Source organism: Ambystoma mexicanum, chromosome 11 (genome assembly GCF_040938575.1).
Source record: "Ambystoma mexicanum isolate Mex_15411 chromosome 11, UKY_AmexF1_1, whole genome shotgun sequence".
NCBI lineage: Eukaryota > Metazoa > Chordata > Amphibia > Caudata > Ambystomatidae > Ambystoma > Ambystoma mexicanum.
Window position 1 is genome coordinate 1313392034 of NC_090934.1, and position 27552 is coordinate 1313419585.

The window sequence follows — 27552 nt, forward strand, 5'->3', positions numbered from 1 at the left end:
AACACAAGACAAACACCAGAAATGGCTTGAACTCTCTTGTTGCTTGTTTCTCTTGAAATGTGCTAAAACAGACATTTTCTTTAGGGTTCTCGAGTAGCACAGTGTCCAGCCACTCCTATGCTGTTAGGAACATATGTTCAAATATTATAAAACCACTGTGAAGGTCAGGCAGATTGGCATTAAAATAAGTCTAAACATTACATTGGCGCCTCGCTTCTTGTGAAACGACCAAAGGGTGTTGGCATGGAAAAAGCTTGGTGCACCGTTTCATGTCTGACCATGGGTAGAAGCAGCATTGCCCAGTGTGAAGGCCACCTTTACATGTGATTAGTGCTTAATTTGCATTAAAAAGAAGTTCCAGCGTTCGACATATGCATTTTCAAGAAGGCACGGCGGACCTTAAATGGTGGCGTGTTTCTAGAAGGGGATGAGTTTTCATGGGCTTAAAATTCTGTTGTAATTTCAGGACATGATCAACTGTAATTCATTCACAAGGGTAAGATTTAAATGCTGATGTCAAAAAACTCGGTGTGGTGTTCCGGTCCTGTCCACTATACAGGAAACACCCACCACAAAAAAATAAAAAAACGACAAGAAACAAAATATGAAATGAAACAGGGCACACTAAAGTGTCCTTTATGTCTAATATACCGAGAAAAGATCGATACTAGTGGAGACAGCAGTGCCCCAACCAATAAATAAATATGCCCAGTAACTCCTTCGATTTTCTAATTATGTTCCCCTTGGAATTTGCTCATGCCCATTGGGAGGGAATTTTGCTATTGTTCATCTCTAGAAAACACAACTGAGGCTAAAGGATATTCATTTATTTAATGAAAATTATAAGGAAACAATGCATATATGGCACAAACATGCGTACAAAACTTTTTAACATTGATTTACAGAGTACAGAGCGGAGGACCAGTGGCCTTAACAATGGGTGAGAGGATGTGGATAATAAGACCGGCTGAGGCAGGGGAGATTGAAATATGAACCAGAGGCAAGGACCGTAGAGCATGATATAGGAACAGGATAGTGGAGGAAGTGCTGGGGGGATGGATAAGTGCTGTGGGTTTGCCGTAGTGGTGGTGTAGAATGCTAGGCAAGCATTTATGGCTAGGAGGTTGGATTTAAATTGAGATTGAGTGGGGGTACACCAGAGAGGATGAGGAAGAGCTTTCCATAGTAAGGGAGCAAGGAAAGGAAGAGAGCGGTAATGAGAATGAGTGCAAGGGGCACAGGAGGTGGCAAGGAGGTGAGTCATGGGTGATTGTAGGTAGCAAGGCGGTGAGTAGGGAGCAAGATGGGCTGATAGGTATAGTGGGGCAAGTCTGTGTATAGTTTTGAATATGATGTGAATGAGTTTATACTTTGCCCTATGTCTCATAGATAACCAGCCTAACTGACGAGCGACTAGGGAGGTGAAGCAGCGCAGGTTGAAGAGTATCCGGACAGCAAAGTTGAGGACATTGTCGAGAGGGGAAAATGCATAGATGTGAAGGCGATAGAGTAGAAGGCACAGCAGTCAGATCGAGACAGTATTAAAGAAGCGATTAGTTGCTCAGCAGTTTTGAAGGGAAGCAGATGCGTCTTCCTTTTCTGATGTTGAGGAGATTAAGTCTGGCCTCTCACAACAGGAGGGATGCCTCTGGCAATATCATACAGCAAATCCACTACCCACTAGCCCTGAAAATCTTTCAGGCTAAAGCCAGAAGAGGTTTGAAAAGTGTGTTTACAAGGAAACACGTCTTCTGTAAGGACATCCATGAAAAGAAAAAGTTCATTAGAAAACTAACTACACAACTTAAAAAAGGTGTGCTCCCTGACGTAAGAGAAAAGTTGAGAAAAGAGAAACAATCACTCAGAAACTGGCTGAAAATATACCAACATCGACTACTGCAGGCAGACGGGGAGAGAATGTTGGGCCTGATGGCCAACAAGAATACAGTCGAGATTTGGAAGCTGTTGATCTCTACAATGGCTCCACAAGATTCGATCCTTGAAAACTCAATATCATCGTTAACTTGGGAGAAACACTGTTCTCCAATAAGTTGGCGAGAGGACACAAAAAAGGTTACACTCTCCAACTTACCCTGGACTTTCGATTTCGATAGGGAGGAGATACTTACCCTAATAAACAAAAGCAAGTGCATCAAGGGCGGCGGGCCCTGACGGCCTAACTAATGCTATCCTGAAGCAACAACCGGAGCACTGGGCCGACTTCATACTGTCCCTGTCTCAGGAAATTAAACTAACAAAGAAAATACCCATTTCTTGGACAAAGTCAATCGTGGTCCCGATCTATAAAAAGCGCGACAGCTCTGACCCTGCCAACTACAGACCAATCGCCCTTTTGGACGTGGTAGGAAAGCTGTTCTCAGCAATACTCCTGAAACATTTGAACACGTGGTCCAAACAATCACACCACCAAGACCGATGGCAATCTGGGTTCAAAAAAGGGACAGGGACTACCCTAAATCTTTTTCTGATAAACTTGTTGAAATGCAGAGCAAAAGCAACTAAGCAAAACAAGACCTACATAGCCTCTATAGACTTGGCCCATGCATTCGACTCAATAAATAGGAATATTTTATGGGGAAAATGTTCAAAATGGGGCTGTCCGATCGACCTGAGGGAAGCCCTGGAACACCTGCACTCTGGAACAACACTAAGAATACGTTTGGACAGGGCAGGATCTCTGTCAAGCGAAATTAGAACACCAGCAGGGATAAAACAGGGCTACAGACTGGCACCAGCTATATTTAACCTCTATATATCTGACATCGCGGAGGCTTTTGAAGACATGAAGTGCTTCTGCCCAAGGATTGCATGCATTCCAGTAGGAAGATTACTTTACGCTGATAACCTCCCAATCATGGACCAAACGGAAGTGGGTCTGCAGAGACAGCTGAATGCCCTGTCTAAATACGTGTGTGACAACCCATTGACCATCAATCCTAAGAAATCTAAAATTATGGTCCTAGGAGAAGCAAATAGAACCCACAGAATGAAAAGAAGTTGGAGTCTCCAAGGGGTTGAAATACCTGAGGTTACATCAATGCAGTACTTGGGGCTAACAGTGAACACTAGCATGGTAGACTCACACGGGGCAGTGGCCGTTAAGTCAAAAGCTAAGAACTTAGCAACCCAGGCTAGAAGAATCAACCGCAAATACGGTAAATTCACCCTATTACCCATCATTAACTTCTACAAACTGAAGGTGACTCCCATTTTGACTTATGGCTCTGAAACCCAGCTACAACTTGCAGGCTCCCTTTGGAGGCAGGTTGAGGGAGCATTTTGGCGACGAGTCCTGAACATGCTAAGCTCCCTACCGGTAGAAGTGATCAGGAGAGAAATGGGAATTGTGTCATTGTACACCATTATGGTCTGGAGATCACTGTCACTGCTGAGGAAATGTTTACAACCACCAGGTGAAGGAGGGTACGAAGTTCTACAAAAAGCTATTTCCTTAAACGGTGATAAGTCTCTAACAGAATGGAGATTTACATGTGTGGATATACTAAAAAGTCTAGCATTGAGCGAAGAGCTTCTATTGAAAAACCCCGACCACGCCAAGAAGAAACTTTACGACCAGGACTGGATAGACACAGGTGAACGGATTCAGAGCATGAAAAGTGGTGGAGGGATAAAGAAAGACGCTAGGAAACAAGGTCAAGTTCCAAGTTACTTGACAAAGTTCCCCTCTCCCACTCTCAGACAAGACTTCATGAGGTTCCGCTTTAACCTGTTCCCTACAAAAGAAGTTCTCGAGAGACGTAAAGTCGCCTCAATGTGAAATTACACTTGTTGGCTCTGCAAGGGTACCCTGGAAACCCTAGAGCACCTAACAACTGAATGTGAGTCACTGAAGGACTTAAGAACAACATACTTGGGGCACTTGTTTCAGAATTCAACATCATCATCTCCCAATTCACTTTGGGTCAGCTTGTGTCAAGGGAGAAGAAATACAGTTATTCTAGCCCTGATGGCCTTCCTCAAAAAGATCTTTGAGAGATTTACGGTGGAAGAAGACGAAAGGAAGAGTTCTATTGAGACGAGAGGAAAAAATTGATGAAGATTGGAGCGCCACCAGACGTTTCGGAAAGAATCTGGGGGTCTCATCTACCTTTTTTTCATTTTTTCATTTTTTTTCTTTCTTTATTTCCTTTATGAGATATTATACACTTCTTCTTGTTAGCAATTTCATGAAAGATTGTTTTCTTTTAGTAAATAGCATAAAAAAGTTTAAATGTAAACTATAAACATGCTAATAAAAAAATAATAAGTCTGGCTCAGTGGCAGATTTGGAGATGAAGAGCGAGAAGTTGTGAGATGAGTCAAAGACAATGCCAATGTTATGAGCATAAGCGCAGTAGGGAGGGTAGTCAGGAGAGAAGAACAGAAGGTGGGAGAGGAAGAGATCGCCTTTTAGATGGGAAGTAGATAACTTCAGTCTTAGTGGAGGTGAGCATGAGCAAGTGAGCTGCCATTCAGTGTTTGATGGCAGGGACAGTTTTACCTTAGCTCCTCCGATAAGTAGGGAAAGAAGATCCGAGTGCCAATGAGAAAGAGATGATGGGAGAAGTCATAGGAGGAGATCAAGGTGCCAGGAGCAGAGGGATAGAGTGAGGAGAAGGTACCCAGGACTGACCCTTGGGAAATACCAACAGTAATAGCATTGAGTGGGGAGGTAATGCTTCTCCAGGACACTGGGAAGTGTCTTGGCCAAGATAAGAAGCAAGCCAAGTGAGGGCTTTGTCCCTGATGCTTAGGAGAGATAGTGTTGAGAGAAGGTAAGAATGGATGATGGTAACATAGGCAGCAGAGAGTTCAGGAAGAATAAGAATAAATGTATGGTTAGCATGAAGAGCAGAAGAGATGTGGTTGCTGACAATACAGCGCCTGACTCTCCTTTGTCCATTCCTCATCACTGGGTTATAGTGTACTGCTCACTACTGACATCCACACGAAAGGAATAGTGCCTGGCACGCTGCTTCACTGAGACGTTGGTGGCCCTTGCTCTCTTGTTAAAGGGATCCCTCACACCTCATCCCCCTCACTCTTTCTTTATCTCTCTCAGTATAACAATAATCTTTTTGACATAAAGGGTCCAGGCTTTGCCAATCTGACCACTGTTACTAATACCTCTCCATTTCCACACATGATGGTAGTGTCATAGGTACTAGCATAGGGACCCACACCTCAGTAACACAAAAACATGGGGGAAAGCTGAAGACACAATTAGGGGCTAGATGGGTAAAGGCGTGGCAAGCAAAACATGCAATGAGGGAGTCTTGGAATGTACATCATTCACATAAGCTTGTTCTGGCAAAGCCTTAATTTCCTAGTCACTTCCTGTGCTTCCAACATGGATGCTGGAACTGTGAAGCACACACTAGTGTTTGGGTGTGGCTGCCTATATAAGCCACACCCAAGAATCGGCCCATGCTTCCTGTGCATTCTGTAGCCTTGAGCACACGTTCACCGCAGCCCGGATTCTTACCTGTTTCACCTGCTCTGCAGCACAGTACATCCTTACCTGTTTCAGCTTCGTTGCAGCCCAGATATCCAGTGGAACTCTCGCCTGTTGTTTCTTCATGATCGAGGCAAGTTTTCTTTTCGGCTCTTCTTTGCAGTGCCCCGGACCCGATCTACAGAAGAGGAGAAAACAAGTCAGAACTAGTAAGCGTGTGCATGCAATTAATGCCTCAGTCTCCCGCGCGATCACAGTGACTTACCTTCGTATGCGAGCCTAGTGGAATTCTTATCTCCGCGCCTGCATCCAGCTAGCAGCTCTGTTTCTGAGACCTGCAACGACAAAGAACTCAATATTAGCGCTCAGCATATCCACAACCAACAACTCACCTTTGTAACACGCACTGAAAGCCAGAGAAGTAACTGGCATCCATTGGCCTTACCTTCCGCTCGCTGTTGAACTTACCTGCAGCTTCTGCTTTGTAGGCTCCTGGAATTAAGCCCGTGAATTGAACTTACGAACAATCCCCAGTGCTATAACGGGGTAAACACCACAGAGTGCGTTTTTCATCTAAATCTGCCTGAACCTAGTGAAGCAACTAGTCCCGGACCCCAGACGACTGTGCCCCTGCAGACGCAGGATGGCGAGCGCGCCACACCAAACCAAAATGTGTCACACCCAAAGCAAGGGAATAAACATCACTAGGGACACCGGGAGGGTGGAGGGAGATTTGGAAAGTCTATTTAGGGCCCAGGGGTAACAAGAGGAAGAGACTGGAGGAATCCATTGCTCCTGCAGAGACCCAGGTGAGCGTGACAGAACACAAAGCCTACCATAAACCACTCTGCCTGAGCAATGGTAACTTCGGAAGTAGATCAGTTGTCCCAGCTCCTGGGGGAGTTGCGGGCAGAAGTGCATGCAGCCCACGCAGAGCCAAACGCTCTGAGGCGCGAGTTGGTTGTCAACAGAGATAAAACTGATTAGATAGCCCGGCAACTACTCCAAACCCAGGCAGGTCGGCCACCACTGCCGGGGGGAGCTACTGCAGCCTCAACTCCACAGCCTCAATCCGTAACCCCTGTACAGGTGGTACTCCCAGGTAACATTCCACTAGCACCACCAGAGAGATTTGTGGGAGACCCGAAGAAATACGGAGCCTTTATGAACCAGTGTCGTTTACATTTTTTGTGCAAACCTGGATTGTTCCCTACTGACCAGTCTAAGGTGGCCTTTGTGCTATCATATCTAGGGGGCCATGCAGCTGATTGGTCTGTCCCAATAGTAAATAGGGATGACCCCTTACTACGCGATTATGCTGGTTTACGTCCTGAGTTAGAGAAGATCTTTGCTCGTCGCACACAAGGACAGGCATTAGATGATGAGCTGTTATCTCTCCGACAGGGCGGTCAGGATCTTCTGGCCACGTTTAATCGGCTAGTGACCGAGACAAATTGCCCAGAAGAAAAGCCAGTTACCTTGTTTTACAGAGGTTTACATGGAGAACTAAAAGATGTACTGGCGCAAGTAGTGAACCCTCCGGATGATTGTGCTGAGTACATCGACCTAGCACTCCAGCTCGATCATCGGCTACAAAACCAGAAAAAGGATTGTGCTCGTTTGGAGGGCAGAACATTCTATATACGGCCCAAAGAGGCAGCCCGGCCCTCAGCAGAAGCGGACCCAGTGCCTATGCAATTAGGTGTAGTACGGGGTCCTCTCACTAAGTCGAGCGGAACAGGAGGCGGCAAGAACAGCTGTGCCTGTATTGTGGTCAATCAGGTCATTTCCTTCGCAGTTTCCCAGCAAAAGCCCCTCAGAAAACAGTAGGGGCAATGGATGGGAACAAAAGTACAGAGGAGATGGAAAACTCCAATGCCCGACAGACATAGAGGTCGTTTTGTCAAGTGTGGTAAAGACCCCTCAGATCTTCCACTTTGCTATTCCAGTTATCATAAATCCACAACACTCACCCAAGATGCATGCAATCGAGGCCTTTATTGACAGTGGGGCCGTTGGTAATTACATGGAACTAGAAACTGCTGACCGGATAGGGTTACCGGTTAGCCCAAAGGCAATAGCCGACAATGTGACCACGGTAGATGGTTCTCAATTACTTTCTGGCCCGTTACTCATTGTACTACTGATGTCACACTTCTCTGTCAAGATGGTCATAAAGTAATAATCTCTTTTGATCTTATTGCGGCTGCACAATTCCAGGTGATTCTCGGCATGCCCTAGCTGGAGGCTCATAACCCTCAAATAGACTGGCAAGCTAGAACACTAGTTTTCCCAATAGAATGCAAATGCTGTTACGAGAAGTCTTGTTCCTCTGAACACCCGCTACTCGCGTCCCCCAAGTCAGTGCCGGTGCTAGGAATAATAGGAGTCCTGCCCACCGAATACCAGGAATTTCAAGACGTATTTGCTAAAGAACAAGCTAATACTCTTGCACCTCATCGTTCTTACGACTGCCAAATTGATTTACTACCCGGAGCCCAAGTACCATGCAGTCGAACCTACACTTTGACAGAAGGAGAGAACACCCACTTAAGGAAGTATCTGGACCAATACCTAGCAAATGGATTAATCCGTCCTTCAAAATCACCTGCAGCTTCACCCTTATTCTTTGTTCCCAAGAGGGAAGGTGATCTCCAAACATGTATTGACTACCGGGCATTGAATCAGGTCACCATAAAAAATAGTTACCAGCTGTCATTCATTCCAGTTCTGTTAGACCAAGTACGACAAGTGAAAGTCTTTATGAAACTAGACCTCGAGGAGCCTATCACCTAGTGCGCGTTAAAAAAGGTGACGAATGGAAGACCGCGTTTTGCACCAGGTACGGCTTATACGAGTACCAAGTGATGCCGTTCGGGCTTTGTAATGCCCCAGCGGCATTTCAACATTTCAATGTCTATGGGACATGTGTGCAGTAGTGTACATCGATGATCTCCTCATCCATTTGTCTAACCTGCAAGAACATATTACACATGTGCGAGCAGTACTTTGCAAGCTGCGTGAAAACCATCTATACGGCAAGCTTGAAAAAAGCTTATTCCACGTCACAGAGGTTGAGTTTTTGGGGTTTGCGCTGTCTCTGCAAGGCATCAGGATGGACAACAGAAAGGTAGAAGCCATACTCACTTAGCCTTCGCCCACATCTCTAAAAGGGGTGCATAGCTTTTTAGGCTTTTCAAATTTTTATCAATGCTTCATACCCGGCTTTTCGCACCTGGTGCACCTGATTACCTTACTCCTCCGTAAACATCGAAAGTTCGAGTGGACGCCTGCTGCAGAAGAAGCCTTCTGTGCACTGAAAGACAGGTTCACGTCAGCCCCCATATTACAGCATCCAAAACCCATTCTCCCTTACATAGTGGAAACCGATGCTTCCAGTGTAGCCATGGGGGCCGTGCTATCTCAGTGGAATCCTGCAACTGGCCACTTACATCCTGTGGCGTTCTGGTCAAGGACATTTTCTCCAGCAGAATTAAACTACGCCATTACAGATAAAGAGTTCCTAGCAATCAGAAATGCTCTCAAAGAGTGGAGACACTATTTACTTGGTGCCAAGCACGGCATCATGGTCATAACCGACCATCGGAATTAACAATACCTACGCTCAGCTAAGGCCCAATCATTGCGACAGCTTCACTGGACATTGTTCTTAACTGAGTATGACTTTGCAATCACTTATGGGCCAGGAGTCAAGAACGGCAAGGCAGACGTGTTATCCCGCATCGGCAAAGGAGAAGAGGCGTACAACAATCCAGATCCAGTGGACATAATCCCTAGCGATAAAATCCTAGGCATTTGCGACAGTACTCTCTCACCACTGGATACGCTCAAGGAAGAAGTAAAGAGCAGCATTCACGCTGAGGAGTTGATGACTTGGAACCAGAAGGGAGCTCACTTTTCCATACAAGACAACCTCCCCTATTTCCAGGGACGCCTGCACCTACCCACGCATGCTCTTAGGGAGGAGGTTCTAACCAGTTATCACAGTACACCTCGTTCTAACCAGTTATCACAGTACACCTCTGGAGGGTCACCTGGGAGGGGCTAAAACGCTGGCCAAGTTAAAAAGATACTATTGGTGGCCAACCTGGTGGAGCGATACAATTAATTTTGTGAACTCATGTGGGATTTTCGCTCAGAACAAGTCATCAAGGCAAAGACCAGCTGGTCTGCTACAACCCCTGACAATACCTCCCACTCCCTGGCACACAGTGTCGATGGATTTTGCCACAGACCTACCCTCCTGTTCCGGGTACACCACCATCTTGGCGGTGGTTGACCTCTTTTCTAAAATGGCCCACTTCATACCTTTAAAGGGGATGCCTTCGGCTCAGGTTCTTGCCCAGAACTTCCTAGACTACATGGTGAAATTACATGGGTTTCCATCTGTAGTAATATCTGACAGAGGGAGTAAGTTTGTATCGCAGTTCTGGAACAAATTCTGTGTTTTAGCAGGAGTAGAAATCCGTTTGTCCACCAGCTACCACCCGCAAACCGATGGGCAGACTGAACGCACAGACCAAACTCTGGAGCAATATCTCCGCTGTCTGGTGCACCAAACAAACCATGCTTGGTTGGAAATCTTGTGGATGGCAGAATATGCATACAACAACTCAACACATGCTTCTACTCAACTGACTCCATTCTATACCTTATATGGGCGGAAACCACAGACTTCCAAATACGACCCACCGGAAGCAATTGAAATGCCCGCAGTCAAGACCTTGCATGAACGTATCACCCGGGCAGCCAAGGAGGCAGTGACACATTTACGAGTCGCTAAAGAAACACAGAAAACGTATGCTGATCAACACCGAAAGAGGGCCCAAAGCTATCAGACTGGAGACTATGTGTGGCTGTCATCAAAATATATAGCGCTTAAGGGACCAAGGAAATTTCAACCTAAATTCTTAGGTCCTTTTACAATGGAAACTGTGATCGCCCCAGTAGCCATGAAACTAGCCTTACCACCCCGCATGCACATACATCCGGTGTTCCATGTTTCGCTGTTAAATCCCGTGCACCCGGAGACACGAGTAGGAACACCCCCAGCTCCAATAGTGGTAGAGGGTGACGAGCCAGAATATGAAGTCAAGAGTATCCTGGAATCTAAGATAACAAAAAGTACCCTATACTATCTGGTAGACTGGAAGGGGTATGGGCCTCAGGTTGGTCATGGGAACCAAGCGAGAACATCCACGCTCCCTGGTTACTACGTAAATTTCATCGGGATGAACCCACCAAACCCGGACCAGGAAGAACACAGTTGGGTGGGGCCTTGAGAGGGAGGACTGTCATGGGTACTAGCATAGGGACCCACACCTCAGTAACACAAACACATGGGGGAAAGCTGAAGACACAATTAGGGGCTAGATGGGTAAAGGCCTGGCAAGCAAAACATGCATTGAGGGAGTCTTAGAATGTACATCATTCGCATAAGCTTGTTCTGGCAAAGCCTTCATTTCCTAGTCACTTCCTGTGCTTCCAACATGGATGCCTGTGTCACATCTAGGAACTGTGTGGAATTGTGAGGCACACTCTAGTGTTTGGCTGTGGCTGCCCATATAAGCCACACCCAAGAATCGGCCCATGCTTTATGTTCATTCTGTAGCCTTGAGCACATGTTCACCGCAGCCCGGATTCTTACCTGTTTCCGCTGCTCTGCAGCACAGTACATCCATACCTGTTTCAGCTTCATCGCAGCCTGGATATCCAGCGGAACTCTCGCCTGTTGTTTCTTCATGATCGAGGCAAGTTTTCTTCTCGGCTCTTCTCTCCAGCGCTCCGGACCCGATCTACGGAAGAGGAGAAAACAAGTCAGAACTAGTAAGCGCGCGCATGCAATTAATGCCTCAGTCTCCTGCGCAACCACAGTGACTTACCTTTGTATGAGAGCCTAGTGGAATTCTTCTCTCCGCGCCGGCATCCAGCTAGCAGCTCCGTTACTGAGACCTGCACGACAAAGAACTCAAAATTAACGCTCAACATATCCACAACCAACAACTCACCGTTACAACATGCACTCAAAGCCAGTGAAATAACTGGCCTCCATTGGACTTACCGTCCGCTCGCTGTTGAACTTACCTGCAGCTTCTGCTTCGTGGGCTCCTGGAATTAAGCCATTGAATTGAATTTACGAACAATTCCCAGTGCTGTAACTGTGTAAACACCACAGAGTGCGTTTTCCATCTAAATCTGCCTGAACTTAGTGAAGCAACTCGTCCCGGACCCCAGACGACTGCGCCCCTGCAGATGCAGGATGGAGAGCGCGCCACACTAAACCAAAAGGTGAGCCACACCCAAAGCAAGGGAATACACCTCACTAGGGAGACCGGGAGGGCGGATGGAGGTTTGGAAAGTCTATTTATGGAAAGCCCTCTAAACACCCATTCTTTTGGCAGGTCAGCTTCCCAGCCCAGGGGTAACGAGAGGAAGAGACTGGAGGAATCCATTGCTCCCACAGAGACCCAGGTGAGCATGACAGGTAGCAGCAGCATTCCTCCTTATACATAGCCTACTCTTGACTAGACCAGTCTTGGCTCAGGCTTGGCAGTCCCAGAATTAACATTCCATGGTTTGACCTGGGGTACTTCATACAGAGATGCCAAGGCAAATTAGTCACCAAACTTCCAGGATAGCCTGAGCACTCTCTCGATCCCCTCATGCAGCCAACGTTACAGTGTGTACCAACTTACAGCCAGGGAAGGACTGGCAACTTTTGGCACGGTGTCAAGTGCAGTTTTCTGGCCCAGATTTCACAATGCAGCAGCCCCAACTTCCAGAACAACTAAAATGAATACCAGCCTCTCCCACAACCACACCTTCTCAAGTATGTATAGTAGATATTAATTTCCTGTTATGCAAGATATCTTTCAGTTATGAGTGTGTTTTTTAGAGACCCGGGCCCACCTCTGCTACATACCAAACAATGTCAAATGATTTTACTAGGATAATAAAATGTGTTGAAATGGGAAAGCTAGGATTTGAGTAAAGGTGTCCTTGTGTACCAGTTTGCAATTTGACAGCAGGCTACATCTCATCCCTTGCATTCCACCCGTCTTTAGTTTTAGACCTATGTAAAGAGGTGGGTAAGCTAGAGAATGAATGGGTAGAGAAAAGCCATAGTTGAGCCAGGGAAATGGCTTCACTGTAAGAGCCAAACAGGAGCCGGTACAGTAGAAATACCAATGCATGGCTTCCTGTCTACCCACAACCTTGGGGTCATCTTCAACTCCACTCTCTCCTTCTCCACTCACATTTTGAACATCTCTAAAAAGTCTTACTACCAGCTACACCTCCTCAAAGTTGCTCTACCTTTTCTCACTTCCCCCCAGCGGCTCACTGTCTTCAGAGCCCTGGTTCTCTCTATGCTGGACTACTATAACAGTCTCTTCCTCAACCTCCCTGCTTCTGCCCTCCACCCTCTGCAATTCATCCAGAACAGAACCTCAAGTCTTATCCTTGGCCTCAAGCAGAGGGTCTGCATCTCTCTGGCACAGAAATCTCTTCACTGACTCCCTGTGGCTGCAAAGATCAAGTTCAAGACCCTCTGCATTGTCCACGAGGCTTTCTGGGGCCTGGGACCTACCTATCTGCAACTTCGCCTACCTAAATAATGTCCCTCCCGAGCCCTCGCCTCATCTACCTCCAACCTTCTGCGAGTGAGCCGGTTCTCCAAGCAGAGACTTGGGAGATCCTTATCCTCAGAAGGGGCGTCTCTCTGCAATAGCCTCCCTGCCGCCCTCTGTCTTGCGTCTGACCTCCTAAAGTTCTGGAAACTCCTCAAGACCTTCCTCTTCTCCTCTTCCTTCTCTCCCCCTCTACCCTGCTAACCTAGATCTCTGCTCCCCCCTCCCTCCTTTTTCTTACAGCTTGCTGACTGGCCGCCTGGTGTACCTCAGAGTCTCACAGGTCCCTGGCACCCCCGCCTGTCCGCTCTCGCACTTGTCTCAGGGCCCGGCCCTCACCTCACCCTCACTGCACTTGAGAAATGACTCAGGAGAGTGGGTCTCTCAGCACTTACCCCAGTCTCCACCGACTGGGTGCACTTGGACCGACCTCCCCCTCCCTGTAACTGTCTGTGCACTTGCACGATCTGAATGCATCTCTGCCTGGAGATCGTCTGTCTGTTTTCCCTTGTCTTCACCCCTTAATTGCACTTGGGAATACTGCAGAATCGTTGTCAGGTCCATTTGCTCTGTCTCAACATTTAATTGTATTATATGCACTTACTCTGTCTGTGCAGACTATTATCGTCTCAGAATTTCAAGGGATCCGAATGGCTGTTGTTTTTTCCCCATGTACCCACCCTCCTTCAGCGCTTTGAAACACTTGCCTTGTGTATAGGCGCTTTATGAATAGACATTACCATTACCCACAACACAAAACCTATACTTGACACTCGGTCTACCACCCCCCCCATACCCCAAAAAAAGTCCATCACTTCGCATCCTAACTTCCCAACCATACATATATAAATGGTTAATATTTATGGAGTAAAATGATATATTATAAACCTATATTAGTGAGACTTTGCCTACAGATAGTTAAGGAAAGTAAGGTACAGTAATGAAAAGTAATTTGCTGAGGATCGCTTAATCTGTGAAGGGTTTGAGTCCTGGCTGCGTGGGGTTCCACAGTTTCCAATTTTTAATAAAATGGGGCATTTCATCTTCTCCTACATCATCTTCAATATTTAAACTGGCAAAACACTTTCTGCAAAGTTGGTATTCAAAAGCTAAACTAGTACACTTTTCAGAAAATCTATCTTTCAATGCATTAAGTCACAAGATAAACCAACCTGACAATATATGAGGGACGTCTTAATTGAAACATATTTTCGTAGTATGTTCTCCAGCCCTCCTTAGTTGGTACAATTGCCCTTCCTGCTTCTTTCTTCTAAACAATTTAGTTTGTTTTTGTCATGTATCTCCTGCCGACATTACTCAGCCACTAATTCCTTGTCTCTCATCTTTTTCCTTAGCACTGGCTCACATGTGAATGGTAGACTACCTTTATTTGCCTGTCAGCTTCTGCCAGACACAACAAGAAGTTATGGTTGGAGATGTGCTGATCATTTCAGCTATGAGGTCTGCACTTATTCAATGCAGAGAGAAAGACGCTGAGTGGACTTGGCTTTTATTGAGGTGTTCTAAACCGTGGCAGTGGGCTGACCCTGCCAGTAACGGGCCACCTCCCAAGTTAAGGGGGAGAGTGAAGCGGGTGGTGGGGCTGTTTCCGGGCGGATAGGCCTGCTGCCGGGGGAAGGGGGTCTATCAACATTTGCGCCTGTGTATTTTCCTATGCGGGTGCTAATGGTGTTTAATTTATATTAATAACAGAAACTTACCCAGTTCCAGAACCAGTACCGCTACGTAGTTTCTGAAGTTAATTTTCAGTGTTGAGGACCGTGATGTCATCAACAAGGAAACAGACTTGGGAGACTACGACGCAGCGGACCGTTTTGATTATTTTTTTAAAGAATTAAACGCTCTTAGCATCCGCATAGGAAACTACACAGGTGCTAAGAGGTGAGGATGGCAGAGAAGGGAGGAAGAGCATGGAAAGGGGTTCTAGCTAGAGCACTCGGGCTTACACCAGAGAATGCAGCCAGTGTTCCGAGATCCCTGATTGGCCACCACCCGCATCCGGGGTGCTAATGTGCTCTAAAGTTGCACTTTCTTGCAACTGCGAGGGGTGCCATTCTGGGATCTGGTGTTGGAGAGGGAGTAAACGTGACCTATTATATTTAATTGCGTTTTCACAGAAGTGCTGGCTGTTGCATCTTGTCTCCCTTCCTGCTTGAGTGAGGTGATGTCATGAGAACATATTTTGGGAGTGTATGGAATGTTTGTAGTTGACTGAGTGTTCCAGCCCAGGCCGTTGGAAGTATGTAGCCTGGGTGGTGGGAGCCAGTGGGCTCTGTTCTCCTGCTCCTAATGACCTGATGTTCTGATGTTACCTGATTACTCCTGTAACTAAATAAAGAAGCTTATGGACCTACTTGCTATCTCCAGGAACCTGCAGTATTGCACTTGCGCTTCCCTTTAAAATAGTTTTACAAAGGACCATACCAAGGGCAGAGGGAGGTGGGCATTTCAGATTTTCCCACCTTTGACACCTTTCCCATGTAATGCCTAAAATGGGCACAATTTACCCTTTTGTGCCTTAAAATATACATTAGTGGTGTGGCCCGCTGATGTAGATAAACCATTTCCACCTTGACCATGAACACAACGACTCAACAGCCACTGTGAAAATCTAAAGAAATTTGATTTTGTAAAAGAGCTAACTTTAATTTATACTTCTTTCAAAGTGTTCGAGTGTGGCCCACACGTGTTTCACTCGGTGACCTTCATCAGGGCCTCAAATTCAAGTTCATGTTCACATTTAGATATGAATTTGGTGCGACTACATCAGCATTGGGAACACTGACTGCTAACAGCACAAACAAACCAGGGTCTACTCCAGGAACCCCAACTGCATTTTCACATTAATGGGATCGCCACAAGAATCTGATGAGGTTTTGGTTGAATTCGAAAATGAGCAAGTTTACACCCTTTCATACATTTTGTGAATTGTCAACTACAAGATTTCAAACTGTGCATGTAACCACTATTTCAAAAAGGAGAGGAACATTACTTTGAGTTGTATGAACTTGACTTTAAGGCCCTGATCAAGCCCACTGAACGAAACACATGTAGGCCACACTTGAATACTTTGCAAGTATACATTAAAGTAAACTCCTATACAAAATCTAACTCTTTGGTATTTCATCAAGGATAGTCAAGAGCAAGCACACTTGGACTTAAGACAAACAATGTTTCCTTCTTTTGTTCTAAAAGACAGTTAGGATATGAATGTCAACTCATATCCTACGCAGCTTGCGTTTTCTGAACAGAGCGGGGTCCGTCCTCACCTTACACCCCATTTCAGGCGCAGCTGGTATTGAGAGCATGGCATATGCATGTGTGATATGGCGAGAAACACAAAACGTGGCCCGCTGTGCACAGACGTGCTGTGCTAATGACTTGCTGCTGTATACTCACAGCCATCTTTTGTTGGAACACTCGGGTATCGGCGCACCTTTGTTGTTCATCGTTTTCATATCGAGTTAGCAAACCAGGTGAAGTTAAATAAACGTGTCTCTCATTAAGGTGACGGTGCCGCTTATTGATTCACAGGCACTTTTAGGATCATTATATGTTTGTAAGCAGCCCCCAAAAGTCTATACAGCTTAAAAGGAAACCGGGGTGCTGAAGAGACAGAAGAAGCGTTCTCAGTTTTGGGTCACCTTAGCTCTCTTTGCTGAATTTCATAATTAATACTTAACCTCCATGTCTTTAATAGAATCATGACTTTCCTAAACATTAGTATGGAACATCTGGATTCGTTAAATGGCATAAGATCGTGGTGAGAACGTCAGTCCCGTGATTCCTATAGTTTCAGATGTACAATTTACTTTGCTCTTCCTTAATTATTCTTGCACAAGCTCTTTGATTCACTTTGTCCAACTTAAATATGGATTTCCAAACTGTTGGCTCTATTACAGCATGAGAAGTGCACAAGCGCCCATCCGCGCGGCGAACATTAATGGACCCTGTCCTGATGATCCTATCGATGACCGAGGACACCCAGGTGTCTGCTTATTTTAAAATAAAAAAAGGTCTTGCTACCACCATGAAGTAGATGGGGGCTCAGTGGGACCGAATCGTATTCGGATCGCATGATGGCTTGTCTTCAGTTATGCGGCATGTCGCATTGCAATTAAATTACATTATGCATATCTGACGGCATAGCTGATCCAAACACGGAGAGCCAACTGTTCAAAGACAAGCCTTCACAAAGCCAACAGTTTGTGCTTTTGGGTGGGCATTGGATGGGCATTATTTACTAGGCACAGATATAATGGTGCTACCTGCCCATGCAAATTCAACAGATGGAAAATGGAGCGGTCCCCTAGGCTCATGATGTTGGCTTTGTCATTGCTTTATTTGAACAGGATTTCAGTGCATGGGAGACGTATACATCAAGTGGCTAAAGGCACACACTTGGTCAAGCAATTCATATTACGCCAAAGCCATTTACAGCTGCAATTTAGTCATTAACTCTAAGCAGACTGCTTAGAAAAAACCCTGGAAGGCTAAAGTGTCATTTTGCTGCTTGATGGGGTGAGCGCAAAGAGATCCCAAGAGGATGTGTTTAGGGCAGGGGGGGTACAGGCAGTGGTGGGAATGCCTCTAGGAATTCACATGGCCAGGGGTCATCAATGGGTGGGTAAGTAACCAAAACGCCCACAAGCTGTTCATCCCTCCTCACATGTCACCTCCCTCCTGCCTGTACTCCACTGCAATATGTTTAGCTTGTCTGTGGCGCTTAAGCGCCACCTAATAGACCAAACTAAAAAAAACTACTGGCACCCAACCCTAGGAGGCGATGTCTCACCCAACACACTCCCTTGGAAGCTACTCATGAGTGTACAGTATCAAGTCTGCCCTCATTTAGAAACGGTGCAACCTATGCACCATATGCCGCCAGCACCCGTACACGCGGTTTAACATCTACCAATGTATTGGCTTTGAGGAGGACATTATGAGCGCCAATAGGTCAGGCTACAACAAGCAGAGATCATAGAGATTTCAACAAAGGTCTTCAGGACTTACCTGTGCATTTGCTGCTGAACATCACTGCGCTTTGCAGCGCCTGAGCTTTTCCTCTCTGTTTTCTTCCTGGGGGGCCTTCGGGGCCTGGAGGGCCTGGTGGGCCGGGTGGGCCCGGTTCCCCTTTCATACCTAAATAAAGACAAACACATCCGATTGGGCGCTCTCTTTTCGCATTTCACTGACTGAATGAGAACATAATACAAAACTAGGTGCACTAGTATTTCTCCATTTTTAGTTTTCCATATTTGCTACTCAATGTATTTTGTAAAATGGAACTGTTCTTTCAGTTAGTAATGATTAATACGCACTGCTTTCTCTTTTTCTATATGTACAATACTTATTTTTATGGCAATGAGCTGCTGATGAATTGACACTTGGGCGACAAACCTTCCTCCTTTTAAGTATAGACTGCCAAGTATAAGCTGTACGCCATATAATTGAGTTCAAGTGACCCAAGACTACAGCTTCCAGAATGCAATTGATGGAGAAATGAAAGCCTGCGTCTGGCGTAGCCAGGTTTGTCTAACAAGTGGGGCCTGAAGCTAATTTAGTTGGGCCCACCACATTGACATTGTCTGTAAATGCACTACTGAGTGGGCAATTACAGATTTTGGGTAGGCCTTGCCCGCTCAGGTCCTACCCTGTCTATGCCTGCTGCATGAAGATCTCAGTGAGATGGCGGCATGTGGTTACCTTACTCAAGCAGCACGTCCCAGGAAAGCCAGGTGGGCTTTTGCCTGCTCCCTGGTGTCCTCATCCTTCACCCACCTCCATATAGGTTAAGAAGAGGCAGTTGGTGGGGGCAAAGGCTGTTATCATATCACCACCTTTAAATACATGAGTATGGCACAATGCCGCTCGCCCTCTCCTGCCACCTTCAATAAATGGAGCTTAAGTTCAAGGAATATATTCTGCATCATTACATTTTTGGGGTGCAGCTCTTTAAATTGTCTTAAGTGTTTCCTATTTTGTGGGTCGGTTTAGAGCTCGCATTTTGCCATAACATCCACCCAGGAAATGTTTCACTTGAACTGCACTATGAGGTGTCCTGGCAACCGACTTGGGTCGGTGAGAACACTACCGATATATCCCGAAAACGAGTTATTAAAAACACATTGCAATCCCCTCTTCTTGAACCCTGTGTCCTTGACTTTAAAGTCAAACTCTCAAAGGAGGCTGCGTAGCAGACCTCAACACGCTGCACTTTGACCTGTAGAGGGCGGCATGAGAAGCAGGGTCTGGAAATTGACAAACCACTGCCAAGCCGCGTGCTTTGCAACAAGTCATCCGGCGCCAAAATATGTAATCTTCCAGGGCCGTGCACGGATTGGCCAGAATACGATATCTGATGTTTACAGAAAGGCAATTAACCAATGAGAAGAATATGCCATTGGCAAGAGAAGAAACCAGTTCTGGGAGATAAAGAGTGTTGGAAATCTGACAAGCAAACACGGAGCATGTCAGTCAATTTCCCAGTTGGATTCTTGGGAAAGAGAACATAGAAATCGTATTATCAGTGCATTAAAAAAAAAAAAAAGCGCCTTGTATGCAGAGGAACTTGGCGTGGTCCTAAATATTGCAATTATGGACTAGTTTCTGTAAAATTTGAACAGAACACATAGCACAGGGATTAGGGTTATGTGCAGCGTTAAAAACCTTTCGCATTTCCGCAGCGCGTTGATATGATATGATACGATATGGCATTTATAATGCGCCTATACACAAGTGTTTCAAGGCGCGACGAGGCAAGGGGGGGGACAATGGGAGGACAAACAACGATCTACTAGGCCAGGTGTCATTCAGATCGCGCAAGTGCATGGGAAGGGGGGAAAGGAAAAGTGCGCAGGGGGAAGGGAGAGGGGAAGTGCAGTACATGGGAAGTGGAATAAATATGACACATAAACAGCCAGCTAGTGGCAAGTGCAAGGAAGTGCAGACGTAAGTGCTAGTAAGGGGACTGAAAGGATACAGAAAAACAGTCCCCAAGTGCAGGCGTTGCCAGGGGAGGCAGTGCAGGTGGGTAATTGACGGGGCCTGGGCCAGAGATCAAAAGGGTGGCCAGGTAACCAGGGCAATTATGGTCAGGAATTCAGCAAGGGAGGGGAGGAGAGAAAGCAGAAGCAAAGAGGAAGGTTTTGATGTGTTTCCGGAAACGGAGATGGTTCTCCTCAAGTTTCAAGGAGGCAGGAAGGCTGTTCCAGAGAGAGGCCCCTGCTGAAGAGAGTGATCTGCCACCAATTTGTTGCTTGGAGAAGCGACTGACCCTAAGGGAGTTGGAGGCAGATGAGCGAAGAGCTCGAGAAGGGAGATATTTAGGTAGAGAGAGTTGAAGGTATTTCGGTCCCAGACCCCAGAAGGCCTTGTGTACAATGCAGAGGGTTTTGAACTTAATCCTCGCAGCCACTGGGAGCTAGTGCAGAGATTTCAGTCCTGGAGAGATACGATCCATGGGCTTGAGGCCAAGGACAAGTCTCGCAGTCCTGTTCTGGATAAGTTGCAGAGGGCGGAGAGTAGAGGCAGGCAGATTTAGATGGAGGCTGTTACAGTAGTCCAGCTTGGAGAGGACCAGGGCTCTGGAGGCAGTGAGATTATGGGGGAAGGAGAGGAAAGGAAGAATACCTCTAAGGAGGTGCAGCTGGTAGTGTGACTTCTTAGAGACGTCAGAGATGTGAGGGGAGAAGGAGAGTGCAGAGTCGAAGATAACCCCGAGGTTTTTAGCCTTGCAGGTGGGAGTGGGAGGAGAGCCAAGAGAGGCCGGCCAGAGAGCTGCAGGGAAGGAGGGAGTGGGTGTGCCGATGAGTAGAATCTCAGTATTACTGGCATTAAGGCAGAGGTCGTTGGTGGCACACCATTCCTGAATGGCAGACAGACAGAGATGAGGGAAGGAGAGGAGGAGGCTGGGGTAGCCTGAAAATGAGCTGGGTATCATCAGCCTTGTACTGAAAGTTGGGACAGAGAGCGGCGATGCAGTGGGCAAGGAGTGCCAGGTATTGGTTGAACAGCCAGTGGGAGAGGTTAGATCCATGGGGGACACCACAGGTAGAGAAAACGATGTTGGAAAGGAAGGACCCAAGTTGGACCTGGGAGGGTCGGTCGGAGAGGAAAGAAGTCGGCCACGCCAGAGCCTGACCAGTGATACCCAGGTTATCACGGAGATGGTTGAGCAGGATGGCATGGTTGACCGTGTCAAAGGCAGAAGAGAGATCAAGCAAGATGAGAACGCAAGGGGTGTTTGAGTCGAGGTTGGTGAGCAGGTCTTCACGGATGTTCAGGAGAGCAGTTTCCGTGTTTCTGGCAGCTCTGAAGCCAGACTGATGGTCATGAAGACAACCAAAAGATTCAGTGTGGAGATTGAGCTGGGAGATGGCCAGTTTCTCCAGGAGCTTGCCCATGAAGGGGGTGATGGAGATTGGACGATAGCTAGGCAGGAGGGGTCGGCAGAGGGTTTCTTAAGAAGAGGGTGCACAAGGGAGTGCTTCAGGGGGGAAGGGAAGACTGCAGTGGTGAAGGAGTGATTGCAGAAATCTTCCAGGGCAGGCACCAGGGAGTCAATGTGATCCTTGATAGTTTTGGAGGAACAGGGGTGAACCTGTTTCGACAAGACTTTCATAGATCGGACTTGTCTAGAAACCTCGCCTGGAGAGAAAAGGGGCAAGGCAGAGAAGGAGGGAGGAGGGGCGGCTGCAGAAGGGCCGGAGGAAGAGCAGGGAATAGCGGGAGGGGGGTGAGAGAGGGAGAGTGAGGACAGGATGTCCTGAGTTTTTGAAATGAAGTGAGAAGCCAGTGCCGTGCAGAGGGCCTGGGAAGGGACAGTAGAGGTAGAGACTGCGGCAGGATTGGCCAGTTCCTTGCAGATTTTAAAGAGTTCATCCAAGTTGTTAGATGCCGCAGAGACGCGGGCTTGGATATGGGCTCTTTTCTTGGTGAGGACGGAGAGCTGGTATTGCCTTTGCAGCAGGCGGCATGCCAGTTTGTCAGAGGATGAACCTGAAGCACGCCATTTCCTCTTGGCAACCCTACACTTGCGTTTAAGGGTGACGAGGTCTGAGTCATACCAGGAGTTACACTTGGCTTTGGGCTTCAGGCGGGTTCTCATGACAGGGGCGAGGATATCGAGAGTATCAGATATTGAAGAGTGGAGCGTGGAGAGGGCTGTGTCAGGGTGAGAGTCAGCCAAGGGGGGAGGAGGGGGCGAGAAGGTGGCGGCAAAAGCCTCAACTGATACACGCTTCATGGGTCGGGTGACCGAGAAGGTGGGTGGCAGTGACGGAGGTGGCTTGGCCTGCGGGGTAGGGAGGGTGAGGTGGGAGGATAGGAGAAAGCGGTCACTCCAGGAGAGAGGGACAGAGAGGGTAAGGTCTGAAGAGATCAGAACATCAAGAGTGTGCCCTGCAGAATGAGTCGGGCCAGAGGGGAGAATGGTGAGTGAGAGAGAGTCGCAGAGGTCGTGAAAGAGTTCAGAGGGGGGACAGGAGGCATCCAGATGGATGTTGAAGTCTCCCAGAAGGAGGAGTTGAGTGATTGAGGCCAGGAGTGAGGAGGAGAGGTCAGCCCACTCGGAGAGGAAGGAAGAAACCTGACCAGGTGGCCGATAGATGGTAGCCACAGTGAGGGAGTGGCTAGGTGAAAGAGAGAGCCTGCAGACAAGGCATTCAAAAGAGGAGTAGGCCTGCGTAGGGATGACAGATGCAGGAATCCACTCCGGGAAGATAAGGGCTACGCCACCCCCAGAGCGATTGGGCCTGGGCACAGGGAGGATCTTGTAGCCATTGGGTAGGAGCGTGTCAAAGCTGGTGACAGAGCTGGCCATAAACCATGTCTCAGTGAGACCGAGGATATCGAGGTCAAGTTCTTCAAGAAGGCGGCAGATATCAGAGGAGTGTTTGACAGCGGAGCAGGAGTTAAGAGTGGCAATGTGGAGAAGGTTGCCCACCTTGAAGGACTTCCGGGGAGGGGTACAGATCAGAAGTACGCCCTGCGGAAGTGTAGCGAGCGCCCGAGGGGGGGCATAGAGGGAAGGGGAAGGCAAGGTAGCCAAGGAAAGGGAGGAGGGGACAGCAGGAGTGGAAAGGAAGTTGATGAGGCGCGGAAAGCGTCTATCAAAGAGATGAAGGTTGGCCAGAGGGCCATGAACCGAGAACGGTCCCATTAGAGTAGACATTAATGATTACCTTAGAGGATAGGAAGGAGGCCAGGAGGGTGTCCCAACGGGTACCACCATTAATGTGAGAAGAGGAGAAAGGAGAGAGAACAGAGACCATATGAGGGGTCCATAGATCTGGTGAAGGAACGACAAAGAGGATGTCGGTGAGAGTTTCCTTGGAGGAGGCACTGATGTAGGTGTCGGCGATAGGGAGGCCTGGGTTGGAGACCAGGATGTCCTTTTTAAACTTCTTCCTACCAGACTTAGTGAGGAGAGCAGGATAGTCAATAGAGAAGCAGTTTGAAAAGATAGGGGAGACAGAGAGCACCATAGGGTAGGTTGGGGTGGAGGGGGGATCTAAGGGGTAGACAGACAAGACAGTAAGAGGCAAGTGCGCAGGAGAGTGGGACACGATAATGGCACTAAGGAGGTGAGCATAGAAAGGCACAGGGCATTCAAGACAGGAAATAAGACATATCTACATTTGAGAGTCCTAGAGAGGGAGAAAAGGCCTAGGTTTCAACAATGCAGTGTCAGTGGTGGTAGCAATACAAATAGTTAAGCGCCACCTAAATTTGAGAATCCTAGAGAGGGAGAAAAGGCCTAGGTTTCAACAATGCGGTACTAAGTCAGGCGGATTTGTGCATGAAGAAAAGCAGAGGTTAACAGCTAGTGGGCGGAAGGAGGGGTGAGCAGGAGGTCGAAGGGAGAGGGCTGGCGCCTGGCGTCCCCTGCAGACACCTGCAGACACAACAGGAGCCGCAACAGTGGGAGCCGCCCTTTGCCTGAGGGGCCCTTAGCCGAGGGGAGATGCCGGGCAGGCGGGCTGTCCAGGAGGGTCAGTTAAACCAGGAAGGCACCCAATAGGAAGGGGGGGTGTGGGTGGGCGGGCAGGTAGGCGGGCGGGAGGGAGGACCAGGAATTGGCTGCAGGTTGAGAGGGGAGGGGGGAGAACAAGCGCTCGGAGCGCGGGCCCGTTAATACAATTCAAAAAACACAGTTCACCAAAACACTCACTGGAGGCCCACGGGGGCCGTGCAGGGGTTTGACCTGCTGGCTGGGCACGGCAACGGCGACTGCTCACACCCGCTGCGCTCAGCAAGAAGCGAGCGGGGAGAGCAGGCGTCTAGTAATCCTAGAGGGACTATTGTCGGCACCGATCAGAGGGGGCGTGGGCGGGCAGGTAGGCGGGAGGGAGGGAGGACCAGGAAGTGGCTGCAGGGGGAGGGGGGAGAACAAGCGCTTGGAGCGCGGGCCCGTTAATACAATTCAAAAAACACAGTTCACCAAAACACTCACTGGAGGCCCACAGGGGCCGTGCATGGGTTTAACCTTCTGGCTGGGCACGGCAACTGCGACTGCTCACACCCGCTCTGCTCAGCAAGCTGTCGTATGTTGGTGCACATGCCTGATGAGATCGGATTAATTTCAGCAAATATGATAGTCTCATTTTAATCAACAGTGTACTCTGGGATTTATCCAAATTACCCTTGTACGCTTTAGCAGTGCTTAAATTAATTGTGACCGTGTTTGCCAGGGCTCAGTCCTGCCATTTATCTCCGAGCCCCGGCACTTATTGTCTCAGACTCTGTTTGATAACTATGTGGTGTTTTCGCAACTTTAGTATTTTAAATGTCAGTCACATAAGAAGCACCTGTAGATTGTGTTCAAAGACAACCTTAAACATTTGTCTCATATCAAGACCCAATACGTATGTTATTTCATGTCATGTTCACTGGCATTTGTAAATAACACATCTGCCGTAGTCGGTACATCCATCAGCCCCAATGAGCCAGCAGGAGTTACAACTTAAACCCCATATCTGTTGACATCGTCAGAAGAAGCCATGGGGGGTGGCAACAGTGGGCATGGAGGTGCCCGTCCTGATGTGCCACTGGCATGATACAAATACTTTAAACACTGCGTTTTAGGAAAAGAATCCCTCAACTTCCGTTCAAGTAGACATTGAAGCTGATATCTTCTCTCACATAAAGGACAGAGGCCATCACCAAACATGTAGAAGATTGTTCCATACAGTGCTTTGAATCTGGGATGAGGGACTAACGTGCTGTGAGAAAATATTTTGGTGAGGTGGGTGCCTAGGGAGTGTCTGGCATGGCCTCAGAATAAGAAATTGCTAAGCAACCTTTAAAAGACATAGGGCCTCCTTACGAGTGTGGCAGTCCGAAAACAAGGGTGCAGGTAAGCTTACCGGTACCCTTGTTTTCCGAACCGCCACACTACATCTCTGCCCCCGGGGCCGCTCCGCCCAACAGGTCTGAACCTGCCGCACCATTAGCAACGGTTCCGGTGCTCCCGAGTCCCCATTCCCATTCCCATGGAGTCCTATGGAGTCCCATGGAGTCCTATGGAGTCCTATGGAGATGGGGGAATTACAAAACCCCACTTATAAGAAGTAAAGTATATAAATGCAATAGAATCCTGGCTTTTCTATGTTATACATATTCATTATTCTTTGTTCTCTTCTCTTATGTTATTTGGTCGTGTGTTATTTAAATGTCTTGTGGCCTGCGAAATACGGTACCATGATTGAATTATGTTAATGCACAAAAATTGAACATTTTATTGTATGTCGCAATCATGTTCTTACCTATGACGCACACTATTTGTTGTGGTAAATGATACTTTGGTAAATGATATCATGTCTTTTGAAATAACTAAGATGAAAATACACGCCCTGATGAAGGACTTGATGAGTCCGAAATGCATTGGGCATTAATGCAGCTGCCTATAATTAAGTACTGACACAGAGGTCATCTTTGAAGACTACTGGAACCAGTGAATAAAACAGATTTATTTTTAACTACCTGGATTCGTACATGATTAAAACCGATCGAAACCACTAAGTGGAATATAGGGTGTACAACCCACACTGAAGGCTGACCTGCCTAGGTTCTCTCTCTCTCTTATATAATGACTTTCAAAACCTGCTACCTGGCTTCCAGCTCCGCCGGGACTTGTAATGTCCCGGTGGCACCGGGAAGTCAGGCGGCGGATCCGGTGTTACGGGTCGGCGGCAACTCGCCAATTGCACCGGTGGGTTACTGCTGACCTCATAATGATGTCAATAGTGTCCATGTAATTGAAGGGGTGAGGGGGAGTCCAACCGTTATGGCAAGTTTTCGTACCTGGATAGAAAGGGAGTGAAATTGATTTCAAAGGCTGTGTAAATTATAATTAATATGCAGTCAAAATGAAGATACTTAAATATAGAATTGAAATACCCTCAAAATTGTCTAATGCACATTTCAATCCCTCAGTTTTTCTGAGGGAAAGTCACACTTCCTATGTAATACGTTTATTAAATCATTCTGTCAAGACTTCAGTACAATGTATTGCAAAAATCAAACACCACATTGTTTATATTGTACATTCCCTTCAGTGATAGAAAACACATATATCTAAATGTGTTTCCTTCCAAGAGAATTTATTTCGGCAACATCTTAACATGTGATCCACGAGGTAAAGCTGCGGAGGGAAATGGGTCTCGCCCTGTTGTTCAACTTAGTCATAAAGGGGAGTGTAAGGACGATGAAACAAAGCATCTGAGGTTCACCGGGGTCTTTGACGTGAAGGAGAGGAAGATTGCAGCAGGGGAATATTGAGAATCCAGGAGACTCGCTGTGAAACATACGGGTGTAGAGTCAAAACTAAAAGAAGGATCCGCAGAACGTGGAAAGGATGGACAAGAACATTCGGGTGAGCGGAGCTCCCCCCAGCAAACTTTGTAGGGCAGCGGAAAATGTGCTTTGGTTTCGGGTCACTATGAAATGTGCTTGACTTTGGCGTCGCTTAAATGACATTTTCACTCATAGCGGGAACTGGAAGAGATGTAGACCTATATCCACAGCGCTGAGGTAGTAAAATAACACTTTATGGGGTGTGGCTGCATTTGGTATATCATTTGGTGGCTATATACTGACCAAAGCCTAGTGTGGAAATCTGGGTTCGGGTCGAATGACTCTGACATCATGGTATGGATGAGTGACTTCTTTATTATGTTTCCAAGCATAACATCCAGTTTCTAGAGTCATATTAATCAGATAGTAGATTCCAGTTCACATAGGCAAGCACCGGCATCCTCCCTCTCAGGCTTACATCTTCAACTCCCCTCCAGAGAACACCAGTCATACACAAAAATTCCATCCAGTAACATTCCAATGTCACTCATAACACTCACTCCAGATTCCACTAGGATGCAGGAGAAGACAGATCCTTACACCTAGCCT

The 27552-nt window shown here is 47.2% G+C and overlaps 1 protein-coding gene across 1 annotated transcript in view; it reads right to left on the bottom strand.

The window, feature by feature from the left end:
* Window positions 1-27552, bottom strand: part of GLDN (gliomedin) — a 208055-nt gene that overhangs the window by 69123 nt on the left and 111380 nt on the right. The window contains exon 6 of the mRNA XM_069624809.1: window positions 18160-18288. Within this exon, the coding sequence (XP_069480910.1) occupies window positions 18160-18288 (129 nt within the window). The remainder of the gene's footprint in view (window positions 1-18159; window positions 18289-27552) is intronic.